The sequence below is a fragment of the Callorhinus ursinus genome, unplaced genomic scaffold, assembly GCF_003265705.2.
Source record: "Callorhinus ursinus isolate GAN/ISIS: 27379988/994484 unplaced genomic scaffold, GSC_fseal_2.0 scaffold43, whole genome shotgun sequence".
Classification (NCBI taxonomy): domain Eukaryota; kingdom Metazoa; phylum Chordata; class Mammalia; order Carnivora; family Otariidae; genus Callorhinus; species Callorhinus ursinus.
This window is the reverse complement of record NW_027397105.1, coordinates 1,398,362-1,417,637: the sequence shown is the minus strand read 5'-3', so window position 1 is coordinate 1,417,637 and position 19,276 is coordinate 1,398,362. Positions and strand designations below refer to the sequence as shown.

The following is a 19,276-nucleotide window of genomic DNA, read 5'->3' as shown; positions in this document are numbered from 1 at the left end:
AACAGGTAGTTCAGGCATATAAAAACTAAGGGCATTTATCACCCACATAAATCACCAGATGACATTCGCAAGAAGTGTAAACACAGGGAAAATATAGGCTGAAAGAAACAATACCAGCCATAGAAACAGGTAAGTCTGAGTATAAAAAACAAAACCAAAAAACTTGATAGCTCATGTTAGGTTTTAAAAGAAGAAAGTAGAACAAACGAAACAGTAATAACAAGATTGGGGCCTAAGGCCAAACACACTGAAGGAACATAGAGGCGAGTAATCTACCAAGAAGATACGACAATCATTGGGGCACCTGGGGGGCTCAGTCGGTGAAGCATCTGTCTTTGGCTCAGGTCATGATCCCGGGTCCTGGGGCCAAGCCCAGAGTTGTGCTCCCTGCTCAGCGGGGAGACTGCTTCTCCCTCTGCCTTTCCCCCTGGCTTGTACTCGCTCTCTCATTCACTCTGTCTCTTTCAAATAAATAAATTAAAATCTTTAAAAACTAAAAAGAAAATACAATGATGAACTTGTATACACCTAACGAAATCGCCATGACATGCCATGTAAAACAGAAGGTGATAGAATGAAAGGAAGAAATCAATAGATGCACACAAAGGAGATGTTTAACATTGTATCAATTGCTAGATCCAGCGATAGGTAAAGATCTAGGAATTCTGTACCCAAGTAACCAAAAATGTTCATTCCTTCTATATTCAAAAGGAACACACAAAAAATTGTCCATGTACGTATATCTCAAGGACTCAACATATTTAAAAAAAATCAGGCTACCTAATGCTGTTCAAGATTTTAAACAATGTAAATGTTTTTTAAAAGTTTGGAAACTAAGAATGCATTCCTATTGCTCTTAAAGAGCAAATCACAATGGAGATTGCAAAATCTGAGAATATGGTGAAGATACTTGTGGGAAGCAGCTAAAACAATACTTAGAAAGTAAGCTTTTAACTTTAAAAGTATTTATTAAAATTAAATCATTAAAAGACAATGAGAGATTGAAAAATAAATGATCTGGGGCTCCTGGGTGACTCAGTTGTTAAGCATCTGCCTTCGGCTCAGTTCATGATCCCGGGTCCTGGGATCGAGCCCTGCATCGGGCTCCCTGCTCAGTGGGGAGCCTGCTTCTTCTCCCTCTATTGCTCCCCCTGCTTGTGCTCTCACTCTGTCAAATAAATAAAATCTTTTAAAAAATAAAATGATTTAAGTGTTCAGCTCTGGAAGCTAGAAAAAGTGAACACGAAGAAAGTAGAAGAAAAAATAGAAATTGATGAAAAGGAAAGCAAAGTTAATAGTTAAGCTAAATAAAATCAAAAGCACATCTTTTGGAAAAAAAACAAAGACAGTTACTGATACAGTAGAACTGTAAAAGTATAAGAATACTGTGTATGTCTGTGCCAAAAATCTTGGATATTTAGTTGAATAGTATCCCAGGAGATATGAATTGCCAAAATTACCTCAAATAGAAAACCTGAATAAAGCATAACCATAAGAAAAACTGAGTCAGTAAACAGAATTCTTATTTATAAAAGATGCCACAGGCATAGGCAAATTTTGTTAAATCCACAAGGAAAATTTGTTTCTTTTATATTCTGGGTCAGAAACAAAAAGAGAGCCATCCATTTCATTTTGTGGGATTAGGCTAACCTTGATACCCAAACAGGAAGCACTAATGCTAGTATACAAATAAGCCAATCTCACTTATGACCATAGAGTTTAAAATCCTACATAACAGTGACTTCAGTAGAATGTTTAAAAATAGTACACTATGACCACACATAGTAGGAATGCAAGGATCGTTTAACCTTAGAACATCTGTTGATGTAACTCACTACATTAACAAATTAGGAAAAAACAGGGCATTCAGTAAAATTCTTAACACCCTTTGGTAATGAGTTCATACTAGCTCTTAGCAAACTAGGATGGAGGGGGGCCTGCCTTAGCCTATGAAAACATTTTTAATAGGAACCAATAGCCTTCACTTAATAGTGAAATGAGTTAAGCCTATTATCAGTACTTCATTTTTATACTGGAGGTCCTCCTAGCCAATGCAATAAAATAAAATGAAACGAGTTATAAAATTTGGAAAGTTAAGGATAGTTTTGTCTCCATGTGGAGTCCATATGTTTATCAACATAGAGTAACCAAGAGAATTTACACTATTAGAACTAAAGAGATCAGTGGTGCGCCTGGGTGGCTCAGTCGGTTAAATGTCTGCCTTCGGCTCAGGTCGTGATCCCAGGGTCCTGGGATCGAGCCCTGCATCGGGCTCCCTGCTCCGCGGGAAGCCTGCTTCTCCCTCTCCCACTCCCCCTGCTTGTGTTCCCTCTCTTGCGCTCTCTCTCTGTCAAGTAAATAAATAAAATCTTTAAAAAAAAAAAAGATCAATATAGTAATGTTTCTGTGTACCAGTAACTAATTAGAGAAGTAATAGAAGAAAAATTCTGAAAAAAAAAATCAGAATTTTTAGTCTCTTGGGAATACGTCTGACAAGGTTGTGGGAAACCTTTATAGAGGAGAATTATAAAACAAGTATTGAAGTACATGAAAGGAAACCCTGATAAATGGAATGTGATGCCATGTTCATAGGTAGAAAGACTCTGTGTCATAAAGAGGCTAACTCTCCTCAGTTTGTAAATTCAGAGCAATTCCAATTAAAGTCTCAGTTTTCCTTCATGGATCTTCAGACTATCTTCAGTTTTACAAGGAAGAACAGGATCAAGAAAATGCTGACCTACTATATCGAACCACTGATTTATAGGAAATACCACGAATGAAGGAACAAGTTCAGCAGTTAGTAAAATCCAGACTGCAAGAGGCACGGAGGGCAACCTAGTTTACCCTATAAATAAATTTCAAGGGAAAAATGAGGTGAAGGGGAAACCTATAGATTTTAAAAGAGTTAAAATACATATTGACTAATTCATGGACCTTATTTGAATTTTGACTCAAAAGGGTTGAACTATTGAAAAAAATTTAGACAACTGGACTTTTCAACACTAAGTGGATGTTTGATGGTATAGACATTGTCAAATTCTTTTTTTTTTTTAAGATTTTTATTTATTTATTTGACAGATAGCAAGAGCAGGAACACAAACGGGGAGGGGGAGAAGCAGGCTTCCCGCGGAGCAGGGAGCCCGATGCAGGGCTCGACCCCAGGACCCTGGGATCATGACCTGAGCTGAAAGCAAATGCTTAACGACTGAGCCACCCAGGTGCCCCGTTTTTTCAGGCATTTTCAAATTCTTTCAGCTGTGAAAATGATCCTTACAAAGTGAAATTAGCCAGAAAGAGACAATGTATGATTCCACTTATGTGAGGTATCTAGGCATGGGCGCCTGGGTGGCTCAGTCGTTAAGTGTCTGCCTTCAGCTCAGGTCATGATCCCGGGGTCCTGGGATCGAGCCCCGCATCAGGCTCCCTGCTCGGCAGGAAGCCTGCTTCTCCCTCTCCCACTCCCCCTGCTTGTGTTTCCTTTCTCACTGTCTCTCTCTCTCTCTGTCAAATAATAAAATAAAATCTTTAAAAAGAATAATTAAACTTCTAGAAACAAAGTAGAATATGGCTGCCAGGGGCTTGGAGGAGTGGGAGTTGTTGTTGAATGAGTATAGTTCAATTTTTTAAGATGAAAAGCTGTGGAGATGGGTTGAACAACAATGTGAATACTTTTAACACCACTGAACTGTACCCTTAAAAGTGGTTAAGATGATAAATTTTATGTGTATTTTTTTAAAAAAATGGTCCTTATCTTTTTAGAGATACATGCTGAAGTATTTATAGGTAAATGATAATTTTGGGAGCCCCATTTCTTTTTAACAACCACAGACCCATTCTCCAGCAAAACTGGTGAAAAATTTTTTTAAAAACAACCACTTAAAGTCTATAGAAGTGGTCCTATAGCAGATGAAACATTTGTTCAAGAAAATATACTAAATCTTGGTAAAAACAAAGTCTGTGGCATTTGATCCGTGAACTGCTCCCTTTCCCCCCCTTCCAGCCTGGTGTTACAGAAACACCACTCCAGGCCGATGATGCCAAGAACGCAGGTCTCGTGCTCTCCTCAGCTCCCGGTTGAGGATGACAGAACCTTCCTCCCCACCCCCATTCAGCTACCTGTTGTAGAGGTGAAGTTGCAGTTGAGTGTGGCTGAGGGGTTGAGCTCCTGTCTTCTGCCCAGCCCCCACTCAGGGTGGAAGCTGTACCTTGGGTGTGGTGTTCTGGGGGGAGGGTCTCTGACGGGAGAACAAAGCCGGGGAGACCAGAGGCTACCACTTCCATCTCCCCAACCCAGTGTCCTGTTCCTATAGCTTAGAAGAGTCCCAGCAGTTAAGTGGAGTTTGACGGATGTGGTCAGGGAAGGAGACACTCAGAAGGGAGAGTGACTCTGCTCGTGCCCACAGCACACCTTCTGAGGGGCGACAGCAGCAGCCCCCCACTGCGGGAGGGGGCAAGAAATCAGTTTACATGAAAATCCAGCCAGCTACTAGACAAACAGCAGATGACGACAAGAAGCTGGTAAGAGGCTGGGGCGTACCAGCACCAGAGGTGCTGCAAAAAACTGTCAGTTTCAACAACAACAACAACAACAACAACAAAACTTGAGATAAGAAACAGGAAACTGTTACCCATACAAAGGAAAATGTGCAATGCCTGTGAGAGTGACCAGATGTCAGATTTAGTGAAGGCTTCATAGTTGTCACACAAACACTTAACCGAAGAAAACCATGCTTAATGCAGTTAAGTGTGACAGTGTTTCATCAAATGGAGAATATCAGTAAAGAAGTGATAACAACCAAGTGGAAATTCTGAAACTGAAAAGTGCAGTAACTAAAATGAAAAGGTCAGTGCAGGGGCTCCGCAGTAGATTTGAACTAGCAGAAGAAAGAATTAGTGGACTTGAAGATAGGTCACTTAAAATTATACAGTTTGAAGAACAGAAAGAAAATAGAAACGTGAACAGAGCCTAATGGAAATGTGGGACATCATTAAGTTTGCCAACATACGTGCAATGGGAGGCCAGGAGAGGTGAGAGAGAAAGAGAAAAAAATACTAAAAGAGATCATGTCTGAACATTTCTCACATTTAATTAAAAGTGGCAATCTGCATATCTGAGAAGCTCATTGAACTCAAAGTAGGCTAGAGACATGCAGGATAGAGATATCTACACACAGACACATCATAATAAAAATGTTAAAACCCAGAGACAAGGAGAAAATCCTGGAAGGAGCCAGAGAAACCTTGTCACCTGTAAAAGAACTTCGATGAGATTGACAGATGACTTCTCTTTAGAAACAGTAGAGGCTGGGAGGCAGCAGGGTGACATTTTAAATGCTCAGAGGGGAGAAAACTTAACTAAGAATCCTATATCCAGCAAAAGCATCTTTCAAAGAAGATGAAATAAAGACATTATCTCAAATAGACAAAACCTGAGAAATTTTTTCCCTAGAATATTGCCTTATCGAGAAATACTAAAGGACATTCTTTAGCTGAAATCAAGTGATTCCAGACAGTAATTTGAATTTACATGAAAAAAATTATCTTGGTAATTATCCAAAAAGTAATTTGAATTTACATGAAAAAAATTATCTTGGTAAGATAATTGTGCAATTAGAGTATAACTATTAATGGATTGTAGAAAGCAATGATATAAGGGACGCCTGGGTGTCTCAGTCGGTTAAGCATCTGCCTTTGGCTCAGGTCACGGTCCCAGGGTCCTGGGATTGGGCCCTGCGTCCAGGCTCCCTGCTCAATAGGGAGCCTGCTTCTCCCTCTCCCTCTGCCCCTCCCCACAACTTGTGTGCACTCTCGCTCGCTCGCTCCCTCTCATGCTTTTTCTCAAATCTTTTTCAAAACAATGATCTAAGCCAGTGTGTATATTATTGTTTTTATTGGCCCTGTAACATGGAAATGTAATACATTTGCCAATATCAGCACAAAGGAGTTGGGTGGGAGGAAGGCTACATTAGACTAAGGAAATGACACCAGCTGATAATTCCAATCCAAAGGATCAACTGAAGAAAGCCGGAAATGGTAAATAAGGTTAGTATAACACACGCTATAGATACATACTTGGCCTCCTTTTTCCTCTCAGCTTCTTTAAGAGAAAATTGTATGGAACAATAGTTGTAGCAATGTATCATTGGGTCTGTCGTATATATAGATGACAGCGTATAAAATGACAGTGTGGACATGGGAAAAGAAAAGAACTATAGAGGCGTAACCTTTATTTTGTGGGAATTAAAGTTGTATACATTTGAAGTAGGCAAAGAAGTAAAGCTATTTCTATTGTCAGATGATGTCTTTTATATAGAAAATTGAAGGGAATCCACTGAAAAACTAAACTATTTTATGAGTTCAGCAAGGTTGCAGGATACAAGATCAATATACAAAAACCAATTGTAATTCTTTTTTAAAAAGTTTTTATTTAAATTCCAGTTAGTTAACATACAGTATTAGTTTCAGGTGTACAGTATAGTGATTCAGCACTTCCATACATCACCCAGTGCTTATCACAAGTGCACTCCTTAATCCCCATCACTTATTTCACCCAACCCCCCACGAACCTCCCCCCGGTAACCATCAGTCTGTTCTCTATAGTTAAGAGTCTGTTTCTTGGTTTGCCTCTCTCTTTTTTTTCCCCCTTTGCTCTTTTTTTTTAAAGTAAGCTCCACACCCAGGGTGGAGCCCAACATGGGACTTGAACTCACCACCCCGAGATCAAGACCTGAGCTGAGATTCAGAGTCAGACGCTTAACCGGCTGAGCTTCCAGGCGTGTCTCATTTGTTTTGTTTCTTAAATTCTACATATGAGTGAAATCAGATGGTATTTGTCTTTCTCTGACTGACTTGTTTTGATTAGCATTATATTCTCTAACTCCATCCATGTCTTCGCAAATGGCAAGATTTCATTCTTCTTTATGGCTGAGTAATATTCCATTGTACACACACCCCCCCCATCAACCACACTCCACATCATCTTTACCCATTCATCATTCGATGGACATGTGGGCTGTTTCCATAATTTGGCTAGTGTAGATAATGCTACTATATACATTGGGGTGCATGTATTCCTTTGAATTAGTATTTTTGTATTTGGGTAAATACCTAGTAGTGCAATTGCTGGATCATAGGGTAGTTCTATTTTTAACTTCTCCAGAGTGGCTGCACCAGTTTGCTTTCCCACCAACAGTGCAGGACGGTCCCCCTTTATCCACATCCTCGCCAATATCCATTGTTTCTTGTATTTTTGATTTTAGCCATTCTGACACGTTGTGAGGTGATATCTCATTGTAGTTTTGTTTTGCATTTCCCTGATGATCAGTGATGTTGAGCATCTTTACATGTGTCTGTTGGCTGTCTGTATGTCTTCTTTGGAAAAATGTCTGTTCATGTCTTTTGCCCATTAATTGGATTCTTCATGTTTTGGGTGTTGAGTTATATAAATTCTTTATAGATTTGGGGTACTAACCATTTCTCAGATATATCATTTGCAAATATCTTCTCTCATTCTTAGGTTGCCTTTTAAGTTTTGTTTCCTTCACTGTACAGAAGCTTTTTATTTTGATGTAGTCCCAGTAGTTTATTTTTGCTTTTGTTTTCCCTTGCTTCAGAAGACATATCTAGAAAGAATTTGCTACAGCTAATGTCAAAGAAGTTAATGCCTATGTTCTCCTCTATGATTTTTATGGTTTCAGGTCTCACATTTAGGTCTTTGGTCCATTTTTAAAAAATATGTATTTATTCATCAGAGAGAGAGAGAGAGAGAGAGAGAGAGCACAAGCAGGGGGAGCAGCAGAGGGAGAGGGAGAAGCAGGCTCCTCGCTGAGCAGGGAGCCTGATGCGGGACTTGGTCCCAGGACCCTGTGATCATGACCTGAGCCAAAGGCAGACGCTTAACGACTGAGCCACCCAGGCGTCCCCTTTGGTCCATTTTTTATTTTTTGTGTGTGGTGTAAGAAAGTGGTCCAGTTTCATTCCTCTGCTGTCCAGTTTTTCCAACACCATTTGTTGAAGAGAGATTCTTTTTCCCATTAGATGTTCTTTCCTGCTTTGTCAAAGATTAATTGATCTGTGGGTCAAACTGATTGTACTTCTATACACTTACAGTGGAACTAAGGAAACAATTCTATTTCTAGTAGCATCAAAATTATATATTTAGGAAGAAATTTAACAAAATAATTGTAAAACTTGTACCTTGAAAACTTTAAAAATGGTGTTGAAAAAACTTAAAATGATCTAAATAATTGGAAAAACATTCTATGTTCATATATCAGAAGACTTAAAATTGACAATACCCCTGATTGACGTACAGATTTAATGCAGCGTCTTTCATCGTCTCAGTTGCCTTTTTTGTAGAAGTGGACAAGCTGATCCTAAAATTTATTTGACAATGTTAGGGATCCAGAATAGCCAAAACATTCTTGGAAAACAAGAACAAAGTTGGAGGACTCACATATCCTGATTTCAGAACTTATTACAAAGCAACAGTAATCAAGACAGTGTGGTGCTAGCATAAGTACAGGTAGCAGTTTCATGGAATAGAGTTTAGAATCCAAAAATTAACCTCCTTATTGTATGTATGGTCAATTGATTTCCTACAAGATGCCAGAACAATTCACCTGGGAAAGAACCATCTTTTCAACACATTGTGCTGAGACGTCTGGATATCCACATGTACAAGAATGACACTGGACACCCAGCATCTATACAGATTCACCTGGAGGGTGTCAAGGACCTAGGTTTAAAAGGTGGACTATAAAAACCCTTAGAAGAAAACCTAGGGATAAATCTTTGTGACCTTGGAGTTAGGCAGTGATGTCTTAGATAGGACGTTACAAGCAGAAGCAACCAGTGAAGAAGTAGACAGAGTGGACTTCATCAAAATTAAATGTTTTTATGTTTCCAAGGACATGATCAAGGAAGTGAAAAGAGAGCTCACTGAATGGAAGACAGTTTTGCAAATATATCAGATAAGGGACTTTTATCTCTGTGTATCAGGAACTCTTACAACCTAAGTGGTACAAAGACAACTCAGCTAAAAATGGTCAGCAGGTGTGAATAGACATTTCTACCAAGAGGATGCACAAATGGTCAACAAACACATGATTAAGATGCTCAGAGTCATTAGCTGTCAGAAACACAGATCAGAATTACAGTGACATGCCACTTCACACCCCCTAGGATGCCTCTATCAAGAAGTCAGTTAATAATAGGTGTGGCTAAGGATGTGGAGAAATAAGTACCCTCACACACTACTGGCAGGACTGTTAAATGGTCCAAAGGTTTGGAAAGTAGTCTTTCAGTTCTTAAAATGGTTAAACATAGAGTTAGCACTTGACCCAGAATTTCACTCCTAGGTATATATACAAGAGAGGAGAAAGTGTGTAGCAGCATTATTCCTAATAGTCAAAACGTGGGGAACAACTCAAATGTCACCTGATGAATGGACATATTATTTTTATTATTCCTGCATAAAAAGGAATGGAGTCCTGACGCTACAGCAGGGATGAACTTTGAAAGCGTCATGCTGGGTGACGAGCCAGTCACAGAGGATCACGTGCGATTACATTTCTGTGAAACATCCAGAGTAGGTAGATGGCCCATTAGTGGTTGCTTGATGGGGGCTAGAGAGTTGGGAGGTGGTAAAGAGCACTGGGTTTCTTTCCGGGGGGATTAGAATGTTCCAAAATTGATTGTGGTAGTGGTTGCATAAGTCTGTGAATATATTAAAACAGGTATCACTACACATCTATTATAATGGCCCAAGTCTAAAACACTGGCCTCACCAAATGCTGCTGATGATGTACAGCAGTTGGAACTTTCTTTCATTGCTGGTGGGAATACAAAATGGTATAGTCACTTTGGGAGGTAGTTGGGCAGTTTCTTACAAAACTAAACATACCCTTAGCTAATGTGATTCAACAATTTTCCTCCTTAGGAATGAATTGAATGAATTGAAAACTCCTATCCATGCAAAACCTGTACATATTTATTAATAATTGCCCAAACTTGAAAGCGGTCAAGATGCCCTTTAGTAGGTGAACAAATAAGCTGGTACATCCAGACAGTGGAATATTCAGCATAAAAAGGATGGAGCCATCAAGGGAAGGAAGCTAATCAGAAAAGACTGTGTACTATAGGATTCTAACTATGAGACATCCTAGAAAAGGCAAGACCATGGAGACAGTAAAATGATGAGTGATTGCCAGGGCTTAGGAGGGAAGGAGGAGTGAATAGAGCAGAGAGGATTTTTAGGCAGTGGGACTCTTCTGTATGATTCACAGTGGCGGATACTTGTCATTATACATTATCCTCATGTAGACCATGGGCTTTGATAATATGTTATTGTAGGCTCAGCGAGGATCCCACATGTACTGCTGTGGTGAGGGGTGTGGACGGTAGGAGCTTTTGTGGGGATGAGGCAGGGAGTGTATGGGAACTCTGTCCTTCTGCTCAGTTTTGCTGTGAGCCAGACATTGCTCTACAAAATAAAGTTCATTAGTTTAAAAAAATGTCTAAGACTTGTCTCATTATGGTGTGCTGTGGAGTACACGTGGGGGGATGGGGCAAGACTCCCCATAGGTCTGTGATTGCTGGAGCTGGGTAGCGGGTTCATGAGGCTTACAATAATAACTTTTGAATCTGGAAGGGGACGTCTCCCCAGTTCATTCAAAACTATGGCGTTTTTATTAAACTATGATGGAAAACCTTATATGTGTACAAGAGTAGACAAAATAGTACAAGTACTACTGTATTAGGCTAGACAGTGTAGATGGCATTATAAAAATGGGAACATCTGTATGGAAAAGGTAGATTCGTACTCCACACCTGCACGCCCACAAAGGTGATAGCGGACATATTGGTTTTGCGGCCTTGCTGCTAACGAATGAAGTAGTTACGCGGATTAACAATCTCAGAAGCAGTGTTGAGGGATAGAGGTGATTGCAGAAGGATACCAGGGTATGAGAGCATTAAGGTTTAAAAACCGGCAACAGAGTAAAGGTGTAAAATATGCATGGTCATGATGCCTCCAAATTCCCGATAGTTGTTACTTCTGAGGGAAGTGGGGCATTTGTAAGGTTTTATGTCTTAAAAAGAAATTGAAGCAGAAGTAACAGTAATATTAAAAATTGATGAAGCTCAGGCACCTGGCTGGCTCAGTCAGTGGAGCATTTGACTCTTGATCTCGGGGTCGTGAGTTCGAGCCCCACGTTGGGTGTAGAGATGACTTAAAAATAAATTCTTAAAAAAATATGATGAAACTAGGTGATAGGTAGTAAGTGTCCATTACAGAATTTTGTATATTTGTCTCTATGTTTGAAGTAGTCTGTAAAGTGTTAGTATAAACAAATAAAATGTCTTGTTTGGGTCCTAATTCAAACAGATCTTCCAAAACACATTTTTGTGGCAGCTGGAGAAAATTTTACTACAGCTTGGGTATTAGATGACATCAAACGTGTTAGGGGTGACAGCAGCACTGTGTTTGTATAAGGAAATATCCATGTTTTTAGAGATGCATGTTGTAGTATGTTAGATGATGTTATATTGTTTCTGGGGCTTATTTTCACAAAATACTTCATAGAAAGAGGATGGTTGAAATAAATGTGGCCAGATCTTGGTGCATCTTGGTGATGGGTACGTGAAAGATTGTCATACTAGATTCTCAGTTTCAAAGCATGTTTGAAAATCTTTATCACTACATATACGAAACCAGAATGGATAAATAACTGTTCTTTAATAATTTGTTCCATTGGCAAACAGATTGGAAATGTTTTGGTACAGAGAATATGGTTTTTTCAGTTAATATGTAGCATATAAATAGATCTTATCTAAATATACATAAAGTAAGTCAGGAACAAAATTTGACCTGGTGTTCCTCCAGGCCCTCTGTACTGCTTTTAACTCTGTGGAAACATGCCTCTGTGGAAACGTGCCACGGATTAGTATTTAGGCTTGGTATTTGCAGTTTTTCTGTTCACAGTGACAACAGGAGAGTGTATATATAGCTCTGGGTAATTTCCAGTAGGTAAAAAGGAGCAGGGGTAATCAGCATGAGCAGGTGTGTGAGTGTACAGACTTGAGCCCCGACAAAATTGTAGCTCTCAGAAATGAACGAGGTATTCCAAAGATAATGCTTTTTCTTTTATTTCACATTTTACAAAACACCTTCACACTCAGAATGTGGAGCTGACACGCACAGCTTTCCTTCTGTGGCTTCGTGTGTTTAGTCTCGGGGTCACTCCCATGCACCCCCTCACCGTTTCCTGTCTTTCCTTCTAGAAAGGTGTTCCTTTCTGCAGTTAATGTTCTTACCACTTTCTCGGGCTAGAGAGAGAGAGAGAGGAGAGAATCTCAAGCAGAGTCCCCACTGAGCCTGGAGCCTGTGGGGCTCTATTCTTCCGCCCCGAGACCACGACCTGAGCTGAAACCAAGAGTCGGACGCTTCACCGACTGAGCCGCCCAGGCGCCCCCAGAATGTTTTACTAGCAGTGCCGAAGCGACGTGAAACAGATGTTGAATGAATTTACTTAGAATTAGCGTGACCAGTGTTTCCCCTATTTCCCAGAGTGCCAAACTTAATTCCTGCGTGTGTTTGAGAAAGATGAATGTCCTCACGATGTTGAAAAGGTCTTTAATATTATGGATTTGATTTTTTCAAGTACTTAGAAATCCATGCTGAGGAGTATTGCCGCTGTCCCGGCTTGAGGGCTGTGGGGTCCCTTCACGTCGTGTGGCGGCCAGTAACAGAGTCAGGTCCTAAGTCAGACTGCTCTCCTGGCCCAGCAGCTCAGTTACTGCGGTCTGTAAAGGAAATCGACAACTTTGCATAAAGATGCATGGTTCTTCTGCATAAATGTCTTCCAACTTAGATGGTGAAAGACATGGAAAAGAGCAGAGTGGGAGAGCTTTCTAAGAAAGTAGAGACAGTACTCAGTGTATGTAAAATACTCTTCCCAATCGGAGGAAAGTCGGTTCATTAGAAGCCCAGGGAAAGGCTATCACCAAAGAAGAAACACGGGCATTAATAACTGTATAAAAAGATATTCAGCCTCACTACTGAGGGGGAATAGAGATGACAGCTGTCACCAGCTTCTCCCCCTGACGTTGGCAAGGGTTTTGAAAAGTGGAGAGCAGGGACTGTTGGTAAGTGTATGGGGAACAGGCGCACAGAGCCCCACACACTGTTGGCAGGCTCACCCTGTGCAGGAGTCCATTTGGCCAAACATACGCCCTACCTGGGCTTAAATCCTGCAACTGTCAACGACAGATGAACTTCATATTTAAGAGGTGGTAAAGGGGTGTGGGGAAAATTCATCCTGACTGCAAAAAATCCTTGATTTTGTATGGCTGCTGTGTACTCTGGCTTTTTTTCTCCTCTGTTAACGGTTTCTTGAATGTTTACTTTGTGCAAGTGTTGTACTAATAAGCATTTTCAGTAAATTGTTTTATCATTAGAGCAGCCTTCTAAGATGGGTGTTTTTAATCCCTGTTTTGTAGATGTCGAAACTGAGGCCAGAGAGGTTAAATAAGTTCATTAGCCAGTGGGTGAAAGAGCCTCAGTTTAGCTTTAGAACTATGGCCTTAGTCACTATCTGTTTGGATAATTAACAAGTAATGGACTAGTGATACCGTGCATACCTTAAATTTTGTCTTTACTAAAATAATTTCATCTTGGGGGCGCCTGGGTGGCTCAGTCAGTTGAGTATCTGGCTCTTGGTTTTGGCCCAGGTCATGATCTCCGGGTCCTGGGATCAGGCCCGGCATTGGGCTCCGTGCTCAGCGTGGAGTCTGCTTCTCCCTCTCCCTCTGCCTGCTCCCGCCACTCATGTGCGTGCTCACACGCTCTCTCTCTCTCTAAAATAAATCTTTTAAAAAAATGTTCACTTGCTAAGTTAACATTTTAAAATTCAGTGCTTAATTTCTTCCTTAGAATGTTAACATCATAAACGTAATGCTTTCTCTCTTCCTTGGGATGTCAGCCCGATCCATGCGAACCTTCGTTAATGGAAAGGCTTTTACTCTCTCCCCAGAGGACCTGAAGCGGCAGAATGCAGTGTTGCAGGCGGCGCAGGACGACCTGGGGCAGCTGCGGACGCAGCTGTGGGAAGCCCAGGCAGAGGTGGAGAACATCAAGGCCATCGCCACGGTCTCTGAGAACACCAAGCAGGAAGCAATCGATGAAGTGAAAAGACAGTGGAGAGAAGAGGTTGCCTCGCTCCAGGCTGTGATGAAAGGTAAAGACTGAGAACGTCCCGTCTGTGCCGTGATTTCCTAGGATCGCCTCTGCCAACGGGGACTGTGCTGTCAGAGGGTCCTAGACTGCACCCGCAGCTTTTCGTGGCGTCATGCGTGACCGTCGTCGGGGCGCACTGTCCTCTGTGAAAGGAGGGGAGGCCTGTGGTGCCGTCGGCGGGCCGCCGTCTGCCTCCCCCGGGCCTGGTAGTGGAGGCTTACCGTGGGTGTGTGCAGGGCTGTGGCGCTGGGCGGGGGCCGCGTTCACCGAGGGTTTGCAGCGGGGTGGGGGGCTGGGGCCGGCTCTTCTGCAGGAGCCAGGCCGGGCACGTCGGAGAAGCCAGCCGCGTGGACGCGGGGCGTGTGCGGGCTGGAGACTCCCACGCGGGGTCCAGTCACTGCTTACACTTGGTTACTGCCCTGCCAGTCCAGCGTGGCCAGAATTTGACATTTTCAGGGGAAGTGTGGGTTGCGATGTGACTCCTCACTGTGGTCTCTGAGGTAGAAAGGTATGGGCTCCAATCAACAGGCTGGATGGGCTGCCGACCTCTGACCCTGGCAATAAAGGAGGAGTCGCGGGTTAGCCTGCGTTTCTGACCAGACGGTAACGAGCCGAAGGAAGTTGCCCCTGAAGCTGTGGTTCCTGAAATTAGTTTCATTCGTATGATAAATATGACATAGTGGTGACTCTCTCCGCCATCTTGGCCTACGTGTCATTTTTCTGCAGTGGAATGGCTGTAAGCCTCACGGTAGCCGACGGAAGTGGCTCTCCCACGTGGGAGTCTGTTCTTCCCTCAGGAGTGCATCCCGGAGGTGGGGACTCTGGGCCAGTTACAGCCTCCACGATGGCACCTGTCCCGGCTCCTTCGGTCCTTCTGGTTCTCCATCCCTTGGCATGTGGTTTTCACCGCCGTTCTCCTTATGGCTGAAAAGTGGTCGCTGCTCCTTCAGTCGCCTCAGGGAAGCAAACACTCTCTAGAAGTCTCCATACACCCCTCCCGTTTATTGAGGTGTGTGGTTGCCCATCACTGCAAAGGCAGCTGGAAAATGTAGCTTTTAAATCGGCCCGCTGACGTCTTAGACAGAATTGGGGTTTTGTTAGGAAGGAGGAAGGGGTGGAAGCTAGTGAGCAACCAGCTGTGTTTATCCCGGAAACGCCTCAGGTTTATACTAAAGAGAAAGCCATTTAATATGGGCCGTGTAGACTTTGTCTCCGTTCAGAATCCCGAGTCACAGTGAACTATTCCAGACGCACGTCCCGTTTCTCACACGTTCAGGCCGTTGGACGGGGGTGACAGGAGCCGGAGCGTGGTGTGGGCACGCCGCGGTTTGGCGGACATGGGCCGGCTCCGCACACCGGCTCTCTGGCACGGGCCAGGGCCTCTGCTGAGCTCTCCTCATCTAGGGGAACGCTCGGCACACGCCAGCCGTGAAGACGAGAGAGGGTTCAAGCCCTTAGCAGAACTACACGTCATGGGAACCAGAAATCTTGCTTTAGCTTTAGTTGTTGTTTTGCGTAAATGAGGCATGAGCTCGTCCGGCCCAGTGCGCCCGAGCGTCGCTCCTCGGGGCGCTCAGACCTGCACTCTGTGGTGATGTTTTGTAGAGACCGTCCGCGACTACGAGCACCAGTTCCACCTCAGGCTGGAGCAGGAGCGAGGCCAGTGGGCGCAGTACCGGGAGTCCGCGGAGAGGGAGATAGCCGATTTGAGGAGGAGGCTGTCCGAAGGCCAAGAGGAGGAGAATCTAGAAAATGAGATGAAAAAGGTATGAAGGAATGTACTCATCTGTAGGAGTATTCGCATCCGGGCGCAGGGTGCCTCCACTGACGTTACTCTGTTCCGCTAGAGGGATTGTTGCACGCGCACGAAGTGCCGTGCGAGATGACCCGACGCGGCCCGGCGGCGAACCCCCCGTCTTCCCATCTTTGACCGCACGTGTCTGCCGCGCCGGGCCTGTGCCAGCGGCCCCCCACCTGCCTCAGCTCTGCTGACCACCCTGCCCCGTTCCGGTGTCCCCTTGTCTGTGGCACGCAGGGTTCCCCTGTTCATCGTGTTTACTGCTTGCTGCCTTCTTTCCTCGCTGGGGTGGGAGCCCCGAGCGCGGGAGTCTTGCTGAGTAGTGGAGCCTGCGTACCCACGGGAGCGTCTGGCACGCTGGCGCTCTGTAAATGTGAGGGTCTGAGCCAGAGCTGGACCACGGCTGTTGATTTTCTGGCCTTCTCCGTGTGTGGTTCCCGTGTGACGAGTGCACCGCATGGCACGCTGAGCACATTACCGCAGATGCCCGACCTGAATAGGAGGGGCAGTGTTTCATCAGTGAGAAAAGTTAGAAAGCTTTGTGGCCAGTGTAATTATATGAACTTTTCCTTTACTAATGTAGGTACATTCATGTATTTTGTCACATATTATGTAAAATAATACCTGAAACTTGATTTTTTAATTTCATTCCGATTAATCCTCCTCTTTGGTTCCTAACCCTCAGTCCATACAAGGACTACTTTTGTGTATTTAGAAGGTTATTTGGTTTTTATAGTAACATAAAAATCATCTGAGAACCCAACACCCCAAATAGAAGCTTTAAACACGAAGGACAGTTTTTTCCATTCCGTCTTGTTCCAGGACAAGACTGTAATTCAGCACCTCCGTGAGGACCTGACGAGACGTCTTGGTGACCACTAGAGTCAGTCATGTGACAGTGTGGTCCGCAGCAGGCCGCCGTTCCCCACCCTCCCCAAGGAGGTGGAGATGCTCGTGTTGGGTGCTCTCACTGGGAGCTCTGGCCCACGTCTTAACAGGAGACTGTCGTCGTTTTCATTCTTCTGATACATTCACATCCATGCTTTTCATAACCTGCCCCTTCTTGTCATTCTTAAAATTTGTTTTATTTTCAAAATAAACTTTGTTTTTTAGAATGGTTTTTATTTACAGAAACGCTGTGAATGAAGATAGTACAGAGTCCCATGTACCCCACTCCTGGTTTCCCCTGTTACAAGTATCTGTTATTAGTGTGGTACATTTGTCACAACTAATAAACCAGCGTTGATTGATTCTTACTAACTCAAGTCCATGCTTTTTCTTCAGATGTCATTCATTTTTACCTAATGTCCCTTTTTTACTGTTCTAAGATCTCTTGCACGAAACCACATTGCATGATGCTGCGTGTCTCCTTAGACTCCTTTCGACCGTGACGGTTTTTTAAATTTTCCTTGTTCTTGTTGTTTTGCTTTTTTCTAAATTTTTAAAAAGATTTAATTCCAGTATGGTTCACACACAGTGTTATACTAGTCTCAGGTGAACAAGATAGTAAGTGATTCAACGCTTCAGTGCATCACCCACTGCTCATCCCCACAGGTGCCCTCCTTAATGAGTTTTCCTTGTTTTTAATGACCTTCATTTAAAAAAAATCATCTTTACAAGTTTTGTTTATAATGATATTCAACACTTGTGGGGTCACCATTACATCAGTAAATAGCTCAGTCTGTGTTAAATTCTTTGCTGCTTCCCTCCTTTTTTTCCTGCTGATTTTTATCAGCAGGCCTCTGTAAGTATCCCAAATTAGCCTTGACTGAAGATATTTTAAGCTCATATGTCTTTTCCAAACAGGACTTAGTTAAAAATAAAATAAATGATGAAGTGACTCTTTAAGGACTGGAAAACAAAGTGAGTCCCTCTTTTCTGAGAGAGATGTTTTTTGGGAAAAATTTCCATGCATATTTGGGCATATATGATATTTTTCCCATTATGAACACCTAAGGATAAACTTGAGCTCTTTTAAATTTAGTGAATAAGGTAAATTTTCATTTTCACCAGAAGGGTAAAAGCTAACTTTTTGATTCTACCTTTGTTTCCGTGTATATATACACACTTACACGCACACACATATACACGCGCATATGCACGCATACACACACGTGCGCGCACACGCACACATTCGCATACACGCACACACACGTACATACATTCACATACACACAGACCCACGCACACATACGCACACACACGTACACACAAACTTACGCATACACATTCACATACACACGAACACACATACACACGTATACCCACTTACACACACACAGATACACATGCACACACATACACACATACACAAACTTACGCATACACGTACAAATGCATACACATGCACACACATTCACATACACGTACACACATTGCACACACACGCATACACATACATATATGCACATGCACGCACACACACACACCCATACACATATACTTAAGCACTTACGCATACACATGTACACACACAAGCTCACACACATGCATACACACATGTACATGCACACACACGCACACACACTTAAACACACATACACACATGCACACGTACATATACACACGCACACACACGTACACACACCTGTACACACACATACACGTCCACACATACACAAAAACACGCATGCACACAAACTTACACATACACATACACGCATACGCACTCGTACACGAACACACATACACACGTACACACAAGCTTCCACACATACACACGGATACACGCACACGCACACGCACACACACCCATACACACATATACACACGCATACACGTACAACCAACTTACACACATACACACGCATACACACACATACACATACACATTCACATACAGACACGTATACGCGCACACACATGCACATTCACATACACATAGACATACGTACATACACACGCATACACGCACACATTCACACACATACACATGCATACGTGCACACATTCACATACACACGGATAAACACACTGACATGCATACACGCATAGACACGCACACATTCACACATACACGCATACACATACACGCACACATACGTACACATTCACATACACGCATATACATACACAGACGCACGTACATACATATATACACATACGCACATACACGCGTACACACACACACCTCACACACACAGATATATACCACCCCCACACACGCATACACATGTACACATACATAGTTACATACACATACGCACATACACATATTCACATGCACACATACATTCACACAC

General features: G+C 42.8%; 1 protein-coding gene across 6 annotated transcripts in view; it reads left to right on the top strand.

Moving 5' to 3' along the window:
* Nucleotides 1-19,276, top strand: part of RABEP1 (rabaptin, RAB GTPase binding effector protein 1) — a 99,672-nt gene that overhangs the window by 45,025 nt on the left and 35,371 nt on the right. For all 6 annotated transcript variants that reach the window (XM_025864407.2, XM_073881559.1, XM_025864406.2 and 3 more), the window contains 2 exons: nt 14,034-14,237; nt 15,842-16,002. In XM_025864407.2, the coding sequence (XP_025720192.2) occupies nt 14,034-14,237; nt 15,842-16,002 (365 nt within the window). The remainder of the gene's footprint in view (nt 1-14,033; nt 14,238-15,841; nt 16,003-19,276) is intronic.